The following is a 14,212-nucleotide window of genomic DNA, read 5'->3' as shown; positions in this document are numbered from 1 at the left end:
GGTCTTTAGCATTAATCAAGACGTAAAAATCAACTTTGATACTGACTGTCGCAACAAGTCATCAAGCGTCTCACAAAAAGAAACTTGAAAATAAAGATGATCGTATAGAAGATTGTGTTTGTTATATAATTGACTGATCATCTAAATTTTTGTTGCACTCGAGGGTATGGCCTAGCTCAAAAAACGACGTTGCAATTCTCCTAGCGGTAACACGCCGACAGAAAGGCCAGTAATTGGGGAAAAGTGTTCTTCTTTTCTTGTGGCGATTGCAGCTTTGGTGGTTTGCATTACAACTTTAAAGAAAACTCATCATTGGACTTATTAATAACGAAAAATATTAATAATTTCTAAAGTAGCTAATTAAACATGAATAAACCATCCCAAAACCAAAAAAATGGGACATCAATTCATAAACAAATGCGTTAAAACAAAATGAAGTCGAAAATCAACTCAACCCACCATCATAAAATTGTATGATCAAATTAATTTCGCCAACTAATTAACCCAAGAAATTATGCTAACATATTCACAATCTAAATATTTATATATATATCTAATTTTTATAATTAAAAAAATTGAAGAAAATGATATGGATCAGAGGGTACAACCGCAGAAGACAAAGAAGAAGCAAAGCATGGCAGCCAAGACCAAGGACTCTACCACAGTTATCAAGGTCCACAGCACATCATCAAGTATTGAGAACCGCGGCCATCTGAAGCTCTGCAAATTCAAGCTCAAGCTCCACCCAGAAGTGAAGTAGGAGAAGTCGAATATTGCCGCCCACCGGAATATTCCTGCTGAAGGCATGGAGAAGTCAAAGTCCAGCCAGCTGAAAGCAGAGGACTACGACGTTGCTGCAGGGCACAGGATGATATATATATATGATCTGTGTGTTGTGTTCCTTCCTTGAATCTTTTTCTTTTCTTTTCTCCTTCTTTTATGTTTGACAGAGCAGAGGTTTCTAGCATAACATCAAAGGTAGACTTGGCGGAGGAATAGTAAGTGGGATTTATTAGGCTTTATTAGGCATTTATGTACCAAATCCACGTGTTCCAGCTATGATTAATTTGACCCTGCCAATTGGGTGGTGGTCGAGTACTTTGAATGGATGACCTGAGGCATGGATTAATTCATGCGGGGACGATTACTGATATGTCAATTTAAAACACAGTGACACAGATTCTACTGTATGCACTAAATATGGTCCTTTTATTTTTCTTACCTAGAAAGGAGAACATAAAAAGTCGTAACTGCATATGATAAACATGAGTAAAAGTCGAATTCTTGTTGTGAATATAAATGAAGTGAATAATCACTTTTAAATTATAAGTTCTTATAAAATTTACCCGTAATTACGACATCCGGCAATATATTAACACATAGTAGTAAACTTGGCATTTCGGGAACTTTCAACACATTATTAGTATTGTTATTTGGGTCAAAGTTTAGAGATAAATATACTCTTAGTTTCTTGTTGTTGAGACATTAGAGGTTGGATTGTGGTAGAGAGGAGAGCAATTAGGTTAAATCAAGATATAGTTGGATATATACATGGATAGATAAGGCATATGCAATCCAAACAGAACAGTGGTTTTATGTTTGAAGGGAAGGTGATCATGAAACGCTAGCAGGTATTGTCGTTTCTTGGATTCGTGACTCATGAGATGATGATGAGAGCCATCCCGGCTGACTTTTAGGTGAATATATGTCCAATGTTTTTTATTATTATTTATTTTATATATATATATATATATATAATATATATTTTGCAATGAGTTGTTAATATCGTGTTGGTTTATTCTATTGTTTTACCTACCTTACTTGGTAAGTCTTTGAACGCTATACGTTCGACCCAACAACCATTTGAACCATACCCTGTCATTCTCAATCTCAACTGTATACTATTTTTTTTTCTTTTCATTTTCCTTTTCTGACAATGAAATTTGAAAATTCCGCCTAATGGGTTTGAATGGACCGGGGACAATTTTTGCATGTTTCTCCCACTCAAGGAAAGTGTGGGGTTTCTTGTTTTTTAAGAAAAAATTAAAACCCAACACAGCACCTTACCTTCCAAAATCAAATCACAACACTATACAGAGTCATGCATATGCACCAAAACTATGTGAAATCACCAAAGACAAAATCCGAAGGGTAACAAAGATTTTTTTTTATTTAAGAAAATACAAGTTTATTGAGTTTTAGAATTTGGGTGTTTTGGGTTTGAAAATTTTGGTATATAATTGTTATTTTAAATTTAGGGTTCTCGTCTATGCGACTGTCACTATAATAACAAAGAGGAATGTTAGCAACCTTCTTTCTAACATTCTCCTTTGGATCTTCTCCTTTTTTTGCTTGACATGTGTTATTCTCTTTGCACTTAAAACAATGTCATTAATATATTATACAAGCTAACTTTTTCTTTCCAAGTTTATCCTTATTAAATGTATTCAATTTATCAAAAAAAAATTCACAACTTTCTTACCATCTTATTAATTTTTTTCTAACGTCAATTATTTTTTTTAAAAGAAAATATCTACTTTTAAGAAGAAAAGTCCCTTTTTTTAAATAAAAAAAAACACAAAGGGTTTAGATTAAATTTAAAAAAAAAAAAAAAAATCCTTTGTGTTTTTTTAAAAAAGGGACATTTCCTCTTTTTTGAAAAAAGAAAACATTTATCTTTATAAAAAAATTGACGTTTAAAAATAAAAAAAAGATGGTAAGAAAGTTGTGAAATTTTTTTGGATAAATTGAATACATTTAATAAGGGTAAACTTGGAAAGCAAAAGTTAACTTGTATAATGTATTAATGAGATTGTTTAAAATGTAAGGAGAATGACATATGTCAAACAAAAAATGGAGAAAATCCAAAAGCAAAAGTTAGAGAGAAGGTTGCTAGAATTCCTCAATAACAAAAGCATCAAGGAAGTAAAATTTTGGCCATGTTCAATAGAACTGCCAGACTTTGCCTACTATTAATGTACTTGGTTTTGCGAGATAGATTAAGACACCAGCATGTGCATCGTAGGGCCTCTATGTCCGTAAGGCGTAAACAAAAAGGTTAGGCGATATAAAAAAAAAAAGGAATAAATATCTTATGGTATAAGTAGCAATGTGCATGGTATAACCGTATAAACCATATCACAAAAGTTTACAACTTTTTTCTTATTTAAGGGAAGAGATACACTTTTCCCTAAATATGGTATACACGTGATAGAGTATAAAATTAAATGATCATAAATTATTAGAATCTATAAAGACAGGATTCAGAATGAGGGGAAAAAAGACGGGTATTTTGTCATAGCAAACTAGCATATCCCACATATAAAGAGAGGAGAGACTTCAATTAATGATATTTTTTGTATACAATGCAAAGAGATTAAGGGCTCATTTGGGACTGATTATCTAGGAAGCACTTCTACCAAAAGCACTTTTATTATAAAGATGTTGAAATTTCATAAGAAATCAAAGTACTTCTTGGAAAAGCACTTAAGAGTGCTTCCTGAAGAAGTACATGACAAGTGTTTCTCCAGAAAGTGCTTCTAAACTTTTCATCAAATCTTTGTCATAAGTGCTTTTGTTATTAGAAAACATTTTTAATTGTTCCAGAAGTAATCCCAAATGGGCCCTAAAACTGGTTGAACTTCTTGAGAATGAAACTCCATGTCTAATCCTATGAGATGGAAATGGAAGATGTTCATTCCCATGTTTGGGAACACTGGAAAATGAGGATCAGGAAATGTCACTTTATTTCATTCCCATGTTTGGTTTGTGCAGTATTTGGAATGAAAAGTTGTTGAGGTTTCAAATAATATCAATTTTCATTTATTAAAAGTTATGAATAAAATAGTGGTATTTGAAATTTTGAATATGGGTAAATTAGTCCAAAATAACTGCACTAAGAAGAGCCAAGGGTATGAAATTCCTCAACATGGGAAGTTCAGAACCAATCAGGTATTACATTCTCAATACTCAATAACTTACCAAACATAAAATGTAATTTCATACTCATTCCAAACTTATATCTAAACCTTAAACCAAACAAGCCCTAACTTAGATTAACATTAGTTTTTACACGAATTTATAAATAAACTCAATCCTAGACATGTATTTATAAAAAAACCCAAGCACTATTTAAACATAGCCAAAATTAACTTTTTGGGTGTGTTTATAAATGAGTTTTGAGTGTGTGTAAATGGGTTTTGGGTGTGTTTATAAAGTATTTTGGGTGTTGGGTTTTTTTATAATTTCAACCTCTATTTTGGGTGTTTTAGTGAAACTCCCTAGTTTTTAAATATGACTGCAAAAGAAATACACGAAATTACCAAAAAAAGGTTTTAACATTGTGTAAGAAAGTTTTGTTTAATATTGAGTTGTTTTTTTTATGAGCTCCATCCTAGCAAAACAGAAAAAAATAAAATAAAATAAAAGATGGGGGCCCACAGCATGGCTTCATAAGCCCCCTCAGAAAACGATGGGCCAGATATTTTGGTTTTTAAACTTTTGATTGATAGCCTCGATCCGGAACGGTTAAATAGCTTGCCTAGCCCAAAGCATATGGGCCCAAAATCTGGAGAACACGAAAAGAAACCCTAACCCTAGAGACCTCGAGCACGCCCTCCTTGCACGTGACGATCAGCTGACTACAAACGAATATGAAGCGCCGCAGGAAACCCCATAAACACAAAAGTACAAATTGGCTCATGAGGACCGTCCGATTTATGGCCACGTCACCTATCCGCGTGAACCCGTGTTTCAGCGGCTGAGATCACTGGTTGCAGAGCTACTGGTAGAGCGAACCAAGAAGCTCCTCTCTCGTCCCTCTCTCTCATCCAAATCCCAATTCGTTTTCCAGACAAAAACCAAGAGATTTTCTCTAGGAACTTGTGTGAGGTTTGTTTAGAGATGAAGTTTATGGAGGAAGTTGTGGAGGAAAACGAAGTTAAGCCTTTGACTGCTGAGCAATTGGAGCAATCTGAGTCGGAGTCTGAGTCGGAGTCAAATGACAGCCTAAACGACGAAGAAGAGGATGGTGATGATGATGACGAGGACGACGAGGACGACGACGATGTGGACGAAGACGACGACGACGATGAGGATGAAGACGAGGACGATGACGACGATGTGCAGGAGGTCGTACAGTCCTCTGGAGGTCCTCCAGTTCAGTCGGTCGATGACGAAGACGATGAGGATGAAGACGACGAAGAAGGTGAAGGAGGTGACGATGATGATGACGGCGAGGGAGACGACGACGACGACGACGACGAGGGCGAGGCTGAAGAGGAGGTAATAAGCTCTAACTCTTTTTTATTTTCGTCTTTTCAAATTAAAAAATTTATATTATTATTTCTTCTGGTTTTTTGTTTAAATTCATCAGATCTGGTATTTTTTGTATGTATTTTGTTCTGTTTATGTGGATAGATGTTATTTGATCTGATTTTGCCAGTAGCCTGCTCTTGAAATTTAATTTGAGGAATTTTTATTCTGTTTATTTTTTCTTTCTCAAGGTTAAAGTTTGTTTTCCCCTAATTTTGTAGTCTTTTTGTAGATTCCAAAGATTTTTCTCAGATCTGTTTTTCTGAATTTCTAGCAAACAGTATTGGCCCTGTTTGTAGTCAATCGCTTCATGACTTTGTCAACAGAGAACTATGTATTATATTTGTGGTTCATTTGCAGTCCATAGTTACATTTTTTTTGGTCAACTCAGTCCATAGTTATATGCTTTGCCTAAAGACTAGACATTTAATTAATTTCTGGTTTTCTTTTATTTTTTATTTTCGGGAATAAATTGAATGGTAGTATTATCACAGATCTTGAAGCTTTTCCATCTAGTTTATTATTTGTGCATTTAATTTTTGAATTATCTCCTGTAAGAATCTTTCTCTGTTGCTATGATAGAGAAATCCTGCATCCAGATTCTCCTTCTTGCGTTTAATACTTTGGCCTGTGACTGATGGTTGTGGCTAAGGTTTTGGACTTTTGTTTTTTGCGTTAAGCTTTCATTTTTTTCTTTTCATGTCTCATACAACTTTTGAAATTATCTTTATGAATTTGCTTTTTTCTCTGTTTCTTCTGTTAATTTGGCAGTTCGTTTATTGCGGCTTTTGGTGCTTTTTTACTTTTGGCTTGTTTAAATTGGGAAGCTCCTTGCAGCCCGTACCCTTTGTTGACTAAAATACTGATGTATTTCAGTATTTTACCTCTGATTTCCAAAATTATATCTTTTTGTAAACTTTGCTTTCTGAGAAGTTATGTGGTAAAGGTTTAAGTTTTCAAAGAAATTAATCCCCAATCTGAGTTTGAAACTGACAGTCTGATGGAATTGACAGCTTGGTTAATTTGAAGAATATGAGTTTCAATTCTCCTTTGTTTGAATAAAAATTTGTCTTTTCGCCTCCCGAGTGGTTCACTTGTTTGACAGTACCATTTTTCATTTCATGATATGCATCTGTTTCTGTGATTTTAATGGTACCTGCTGTCAGTTAGACCGTCGCTGACATCTTTTGAAACTATATAGGATGATATAGGAACGGAGTACCTTGTCCGGCCAGTAGGGCGTGCAGAGGATGAGGAAGATGCCAGTGATTTTGAGCCAGAAGAGAATGGAGAAGATGAAGATGTGGACGAAGAAGAAGATGAGGACGATGATGCGGGTGGGAAGGTGGAGGCTCCTCCAAAGAGAAAGAGATCATCAGACAAGGATGATTCAGATGGTGATGATGGTGGAGAGGATGATGAGAGACCCTCCAAGCGATAGGGCAGGGCCCCTTGTCCTTGGTTTGAGGACTGACCATTAACAAATAGGTCAATCTCTCGCTTCACTCACTCTCTTAAACTCATGTCCTGTTTGTAGAAAGAAAGAAGGATACGATGCGTCCTGAATTCTGTGCTACCCTTTTTTTTTTTGGTTGCTGTAGTATCATTGTCATGGTGCAGTATATTTCTTAGGGTTTACAATATTTTGTTAATGCTTAGTTATGTCAATCAGTGAATTGTGTGGTGGTGGTGGTGGTAGTGGTAGTGGTAGGGCATTTGAAAGAGGTGGTTTTAGAAGTTATGTAAGTTTAAGGAACTCGATTAAGGCTTGTAGCTTTAAATACTCTCTCTCCCTCGCTCTCTCATTTGCTAGGTTGTTCATTTGCAGATTTCCTTAGGTAGGACCCCCTTCCTTTTGCTCTTAATTTTTGGTTGGTTGAATTGAAACTTGGAAGGTTTGGTAAAATCTTATCGCTTGATATATTATGGAAGAAGCATCAATCCGCATCTTCCCATCATCTATTAATATTTTCCTTTTTATTTTATCGTATTTATTTGCTGGGTGTAGTAGTTGGTAGCTTTTTGGTAGAGGTTCGAAATTCTCATGCACTCAATGAATATTTGTGTAAATTCACCTCTTTTAATCGATTGTACTATTGAAAAAAATATATTGGTCGGAAACTTCAAAAAAGTTACTGTGAAATAATAATTGAAAATTATATAATACCCAACGAATTGGGATGGTGCAATTGAGTGAAAGAGACGAATGCCCTTAGAAAAAAAAAAGCAATAAGGTTAATAAATGAATGATGGGCCGACGATTATGAGTGTTCAGTGTATGTTGCTATCAGTTAGCTATTTTTTTATTATTGAGAAATTAACTGGCATTGTTTGTTTATAGTGACCTAGTCCATTGTAAAAGGAAATTAACTTCCGGATAAGTAGTTTCAAGTTTGAATCTTTACGACATCTTAGTAGTGTGTGAGTGTGAAAGAAACTTCTCTTCTCTTGTAGTTTATTAGCTTATATTAAAGTCTAATTCATTTAAGTTTTCCTTATCGTTTTTATTCAAGTTTAGTTTAGACTTAAATTTGTGTCAATGAATAATTAGTGATGACATGACCTTTTTTTTTTTAGGTCTCGTCAAAGCAGATGGGTAGTCGGGGAGTGATGGGACGACACTGATAATGAGTAACAGGAACAAACATGGACTACATTCAGAGCCATGGACAAGTTGGGCCTGGTCTTACAGTATATCATTTGGTTGGATCCGAAAATTTGACGCAAGCTCTTCAATTCAAAGTCTGCCGAGAAGAATTTTATCAGGCCATCCTTTTCCACAGAGAAAAGGCTTTAAAAAGAAGGCAAATTATATATAAAAATATCCGAAGACGGCAAACGCAGGAGAAAAATTTAGTTTAAATGGAATAACATTGTTTTTGCTTTTTTTGTCCAATAATATTATGCCACATGGAAGAGTTATCATATTTGTCATAGCGTTATTAGTTGGGAATAACAAAATAGTGTTATTCCAGTGACATGAAAGTTTTTTTCCAAATACAGAGTGCTTACACTATCTCCAATGGAAAATGTGATGAGTAAGTGTGTGTTAAAAATGAATTCTATGTATTTTTATGTGTTCGAAATGAATTTTGATTTATGTGAAGTTTTACTTTAAGTTAAATCCATATGTACTTGTAGTATTGACCTGTTTTTGAAATAATTACAGATTGATGTGTTTCTTATTATGCAATCAAACATGCGCTTTATAATTGGAGTAGTAGTTTAACGAATAAAATTTTGATAAAACAAAGACTTCGCCTTTGTAATAATATGGTTATTATTTATGGTAATAATTTCAAAACATTATAATGGAAATGGAAATGGAAATATTTTTGCTTATTATTTTAACTCAAGGTGTATACTCATTATCTTTCTTAATACTTGATACGTGTCTAAAATTGAAAACATTTATTATAGGCAATATAGTTGGATACCAACTCCATTCACTTAGGTAATATGGTTCGATACCAACTCCATTCACTCGTTTGAAGTGTCAATCTCAATCTTTAAAAAACAATATCCCTAAAGTTGAAGTTAGATGTGACAAGTTTGCTGTTCTATCTCCCTCCATTTATAATTAGTCATTGAAATTTATCCCACTTTCCCTTAACAAGAAGATAAGAAAATAGCCAACGGTCTAGCGAGTGGAAATAACTTTTACTTGCAAATGTTCACAGATCCAAATTCTCATATACTTTGACAGTGTGTGAGAAAACCTCATCAACCTCATCGCCTAACATCGGTTATATGTATAATTGGAAAAAAATTTGAAAATTTTTTGGAAAACACGGACGTTAATGTGTGGGTGTCAGAACCCACTCAATCCTCACAAGTGAAAACGGTGGATCCACATCCACACCGTCCGATTAGAATCCTACGCCTCACAAACAAAGGGCCCTAACTCCATCTATCCCCATACCATAACAAGGGAAATTAAGGAAACGATTTAATTTAAATAATAGTTAGAAGAAATGGCGCTATCCCAAGAAAATAAACGAAGTAAAACAAACAAGAAGATCTTTCATTCAAAGAATTTTTTTAAAAAAAAAAGGAAAAAGAAGGCAATTATAATCATATATGGTTGTCACTCACTAACTCACCGTCTCTCTCCCTCTGAGTCTGTTTCTCACTCGTTTTTCACCTTCTCCTTCCCTCCGACGCGCTCTCTCTCTCTCTCTCTCTCTCTCTCTCTCAATTTAATACTCTGTATCGCGGCGTATATTACAATACATTGCATTTCATCCTTAGATTCGTTTCCATTTCTTCTCTGAGCGAGTGAATCGGATCCGTGAAATGCTTGCTCGTTGATCTCTGTGTTTGATCCGAGGCTTGCTAAGATGATGATCTTTAGCCCCGTCACTGTTGGCCAGGTACTCAATTTCTCAGCTTCCAGTGTTTTCTTTCAGATCTTGCTCGGATTTGAGTGTGCGCTTTTGAATTGATGTAGTTCTGTCGGTGATTTTTGTTCAAGGATAAGTAAGGATTTTACTTCCATGCATTGCAGGTTTCGTTTTTGCTTGGAGTTATACCTCTCATCGCAGCTTGGATTTATTCTGAGTTCTTGGAGTACAAGAAGAATTCACTCTCTTCAAAATTGTGAGTTTAAAACTTTTTGCGCTGTAGTTCAATTGCTTATTGTATTATTATGCATATAACCATTCAATTTAGAACTACATTGTATGTGTATGTAACTGATCGAATAAGCGTTTTGTGTTTGTGCTGAATAAGATTGGTTTTTGACACTAGTAGGTACTCTGAAGTAAATTTGGTTGAAGTGGAAAAAGAGGCGGTTAAAGAGGATGACAGAGCTGTTTTATTAGAGGGCGGAGGTCTCCAATCCGCCTCACCGAAAGCTCGAACTTTATCTGCCTGGTCGCCTATATTCAGGTTTCTAAATTACGGTCATTGCACAAGTTTTCAATTTAAAATGCTCATACCATGTGCTTATGATTATTATATCGGTGTAGGTTCATTTTGATGGATGAGGCCTTCTTGCTTGAAAACCGGTTGACGCTTAGAGCAATGTAAGTCAATTTATTCATGGATCAAATTAAGGAGTATTCTTTACTGCTGTATTGGAATGTTGACCTTTGCCTTTCTTTCTCTCTCGTCTACAGATCTGAATTTAGTGTCCTTTTAGCATACTTCTACTTATGTGATCGTACGGATTTCTTCAACACATCAACTAAGGTGACTTTGATAACTTAGTTGTTTGTATGTTAAGCATTTCAGTCTTCCTACTCGGCATTGTTTGGTTTTCAATAAAGCAATGTCTCTAAACAAATATTTGTTTACAAACGCTGATTTAAATTGTAGAAAGAAAAAAAAGCACTAGTGAAATTCATCTATGTTCTCCATTTTGCCTTTTGTTTTTAAAATATCTCTTTGTGACAAGCCTTATATATTTAAATGTCATCTGTTTGTGCAGAGTTACAACCGGGATCTTTTCATATTTCTTTACTTCCTTCTCATCATAGTTTCGGCAATGGCTTCTTTCACGATACATAATGAGAAGTCTCCCTTAACTGGGAAATCCATTCTTTATCTGAATAGGCATCAAACTGAGGAGTGGAAAGGCTGGATGCAGGTTGGTCAATTTGTTTTCATTTATGACGTATGCTTGTTGATTATGCTTATATGTTGGTCAATTGATTTTGGCACCCATGTTCGACATAAAAACCATTAGTTCTTGGTGTATGTTCATCAAATCATATGCTTCTGTCATCTACAATACTACAAGGCATCTGGTTTTCCATGTCTAACTTTGTCATTTCCAGCACAAAAAGTTCATCAGTGTTAGAGTGCATGGAAGATTTCTAAACACGTGCTATTAGGACTTATATAATTATATATCCATGTTAGTCTTGTCATCATTGAGGTCTTACCCTTTGTTCCTCCATGTTACAGGTGTTATTTTTGTTGTACCACTATTTTGCTGCGACAGAAATTTATAATGCAATCCGAGTATTTATTGCCGCATATGTCTGGATGACTGGATTTGGAAACTTTTCTTATTATTATGTTCGCAAAGATTTCAGCCTAGCAAGGTTTGCACAGGTATGCAGTTCCCTAGATCTATAAGATTGTGTGGGTGAGTTTGTCACATTTAGCGTATATCTAACGCATTTCATTCCTTGTTGTTGAGCAGATGATGTGGCGGCTAAATTTCTTGGTATTGTTTTGCTGTGTTGTCCTTGACAACAGTTACGTGCTATACTACATCTGTCCCATGCACACTCTGTTCACTCTTATGGTTTATGGGGCACTCGGTATTATGAACAAGCATAATGAGATTGGGTCAGTGATAGCTGTAAAAATCATTGGTTGTTTCTTGGTTGTTATCTTGGTATGGGAAATACCTGGAGTGTTTGAATTGCTCTGGAGCCCACTCACATTCCTACTTGGTAAGTAACTGGTTGAGCATTATTTTCCATGTAAAGACATTGCACATCACTGACCCGAATTCCTAATAAAATTGCAGGTTACACAGATCCTGCGAAACCAGGTTTACCCCTCTTGCATGAATGGCATTTCCGCTCGGGCCTTGATCGATACATATGGATAATTGGAATGATATATGCTTACTATCATCCAACCGTAAGACTCAATAAAAATCCTGTTCATTTTTCCCTATTTTCTGATCTAATTTTATCTTTCGTGTAAACTTTCATATTTGACTGGTGTGTTCGATATGGATCTGTTTGGTTTGTCATTCCTATGATTCAGTAGCTAACCAATTGGCGTAAGTCTTTATAGGTTGAAAGGTGGATGGAGAAACTGGAGGAAGCAGAATGGAAGTGTAAAATGTCAATCAAAACAGCTGTTACACTGATAACCGTAACGGTATTATAATTCTCATAATCACGAAAATTCTGCTTCTTAAACATTCATCTCTGATCCAGTCTCTGAATTTCTAGGTGGGATATCTGTGGTTTGAGTATATATACAAGATGGACAAGCTTACTTACAATAAATATCATCCATATACCTCATGGATTCCTATAACGTATGGTATCTTGCCCTAAGTATTTTAACATTTTCGACCACCCCTAAATTTTTTTTATTTGCTAATATAGCATCTTGGTCTTGCTGATCAGGGTCTACATAAGTTTGCGCAATGTCACACAGCAATTCCGCGGCTACTCTTTGACCCTTTTTGCGTGAGTGTTTCATCTTGCGATCTCTCTGATTTTAATCTGTTTCTTCTCACACATTAGAGTCATAGCATTTGCTGCAGACACCATCGGGTGTAATTCTTAAAGATTATGGTAGCTTTATCTTTTTTGTTTTCAGTAAAAAATTACACCATTATAAAGATGCTTGTGATCTTTAAAACTTATGGTTTTTTTTTCCCTAACATTATTTTTGGTTTACCAGATGGCTTGGAAAGATAACACTGGAGACCTACATCTTGCAATTCCACGTCTGGTTAAGGTACACTGAAGCTCACTTTGTACTCCAGTTATTTGCTAAAGACAGTCCATAAGTGTTTACCAATGTTAGCAAAAAGGAAAAATTGTCATAAATTCCCTGTGAATCTTAGGGTAATTTTAAATATCCCCTCTCAACTTCTATTTTGATCAATTCCCCCTACACCAAAGAAACACAAAGAAGGTGGAGCAGTAGTTCCTTCTGTTAGTCTATAGTAAAAAAGGGATCAATATCTTAAATGAGAAATGAAATTTTCTTGATGAGTCACTGAGAATTGGTCGAACCTCAGTTTCCCTTTTAATTTTGGTTTTAATGGAAGGTCGCATGGTACACATGTTTATGCCTACATTACCTACGTTTCTTATTCTGACTTGCATGAAAACTTGCAGATCTGGTCTCCCTGATGCTCAGCCTAAGTTGTTGCTCTCTATGATCCCAGAATACCCGCTATTAAACTTCATGCTCACTTCCGCCATTTACGTCGCAGTAAGTAAAGGATGTTATATGCTGTAATCTGAAAATATCTGGCCTTTCTTTTTCATGCTTCAATTTTTGCATGCTTGCTTGCAGATCTCTTACAGGCTTTTTGACCTGACAAATACATTGAAAATAGCATTTGTACCCAGTAAAGATAACAAGCGCCTTGTCAACAACATAATTACAGCCACAGCAATATCATGTGGATTATACTTCATCTCTTTTGTCTTCCTAAAAATCCCCCAAATGCTGGTAAGTTTTACTCCTCTGAATTGGTTAATCAAGTCTCAGTCCGTTTCACGCTGTCCAAAATGTGTATGAGTGCAAATCATTCCTTGGCCTTAAAAGCTGAAGACCTACTCATGGAAATGCATGTACTAACCTCCATCCTAATGTTCGATATCGCATTTCTTTAAATAGAGAGTGGGATGGTGGGATATGTACACTACGGTTTTCATCAGGAAGGTCAAGTGCCAAGGAATGACGGCCCTACGTAAAGCTGAAATTTTGTTCCGTCAAAAATTTAACTTGAACACTACATCGGAAATTTAAAGTTGAAAGTTTTAATATGGTTTCGCATCTCACTCTGGAATTTGGTTGATACTTGAAAAAACTCCACAGGTGTGATAATTCAAATACGAAAAAAGATATATTACACAAGGCCACTTGCTTGTAAAAGTTATTCGTGAACACGGGAGAATGCCATTCCACTGCAACAGTTCTTTGCCTCCGTAACCCATTGGAGATACGGATTCATCTGCTGCTGATCGTCTGGGTTATTAATGGAAATGCAGATCATTGTATTAGTTTTTCTTTTCTTCTCAGCAATGAGCATTGTATTAGTATTAGATTTAGGGACATAAATTGTATAGGGAAGGGTGGGTAATCAATTTGACCTCCAACCAGGGGGATACCTTTGCCATACTTAATACTCAACTTTTGCTACCATTATAGTAAAGTGATCCAAGTGTTTGTCAAGCATCTCATA

The 14,212-nt window shown here is 35.5% G+C and overlaps 3 protein-coding genes across 5 annotated transcripts; 2 read left to right on the top strand and 1 right to left on the bottom strand.

Annotated features, from left to right (window-relative positions):
• Window positions 1-461: 461 nt before the first annotated feature.
• LOC148920126 (uncharacterized) lies at window positions 462-1,122 on the bottom strand. Its single transcript, XM_089044547.1, is given in 2 exon segments — window positions 462-961; window positions 1,100-1,122. Coding segments are annotated over 2 exon segments (390 nt in total). The 3' UTR covers window positions 462-594.
• A 3,574-nt stretch (window positions 1,123-4,696) lies between these two features.
• On the top strand, window positions 4,697-8,419 carry LOC103323214 (uncharacterized). Of its 2 annotated transcripts, none has more exons than XM_089046284.1 (3): window positions 4,697-5,283; window positions 6,515-6,801; window positions 7,906-8,419. In XM_089046284.1, exons 1-2 carry the CDS (start codon window positions 4,903-4,905, stop codon window positions 6,752-6,754), a joined length of 621 nt encoding a protein of 206 aa, XP_088902410.1. In that variant the 5' UTR covers window positions 4,697-4,902; the 3' UTR covers window positions 6,755-6,801; window positions 7,906-8,419. The 2 variants fall into 2 exon arrangements, with proteins under 2 accessions (XP_088902410.1, XP_008223410.1); XM_008225188.3 differs by having other exon boundaries at window positions 7,891-8,419.
• An 817-nt stretch (window positions 8,420-9,236) lies between these two features.
• On the top strand, window positions 9,237-14,202 carry RWA2 (O-acetyltransferase family protein). 2 transcript variants are annotated; one of them, XM_016792315.2, is made up of 16 exons: window positions 9,237-9,686; window positions 9,821-9,912; window positions 10,066-10,203; window positions 10,284-10,340; window positions 10,434-10,506; window positions 10,745-10,903; window positions 11,224-11,373; window positions 11,465-11,720; window positions 11,798-11,913; window positions 12,073-12,159; window positions 12,234-12,322; window positions 12,414-12,476; window positions 12,694-12,750; window positions 13,137-13,233; window positions 13,318-13,476; window positions 13,846-14,202. In XM_016792315.2, the coding sequence occupies exons 1-16, from the start codon at window positions 9,654-9,656 to the stop codon at window positions 13,849-13,851; spliced, it is 1,632 nt and encodes a 543-aa protein (XP_016647801.2). In that variant the 5' UTR covers window positions 9,237-9,653; the 3' UTR covers window positions 13,852-14,202. The 2 variants fall into 2 exon arrangements, with proteins under 2 accessions (XP_016647801.2, XP_016647800.2); XM_016792314.2 differs by having other exon boundaries at window positions 9,251-9,686; window positions 10,063-10,203.
• Window positions 14,203-14,212: the final 10 nt, after the last annotated feature.

This window comes from Prunus mume, linkage group LG2 (assembly GCF_029339155.1).
Source record: "Prunus mume cultivar Tortuosa linkage group LG2, ASM2933915v1, whole genome shotgun sequence".
Classification (NCBI taxonomy): domain Eukaryota; kingdom Viridiplantae; phylum Streptophyta; class Magnoliopsida; order Rosales; family Rosaceae; genus Prunus; species Prunus mume.
The sequence above is the reverse complement of the archived record's forward strand: the minus strand, read 5'-3'. Positions and strand labels throughout refer to the sequence as shown.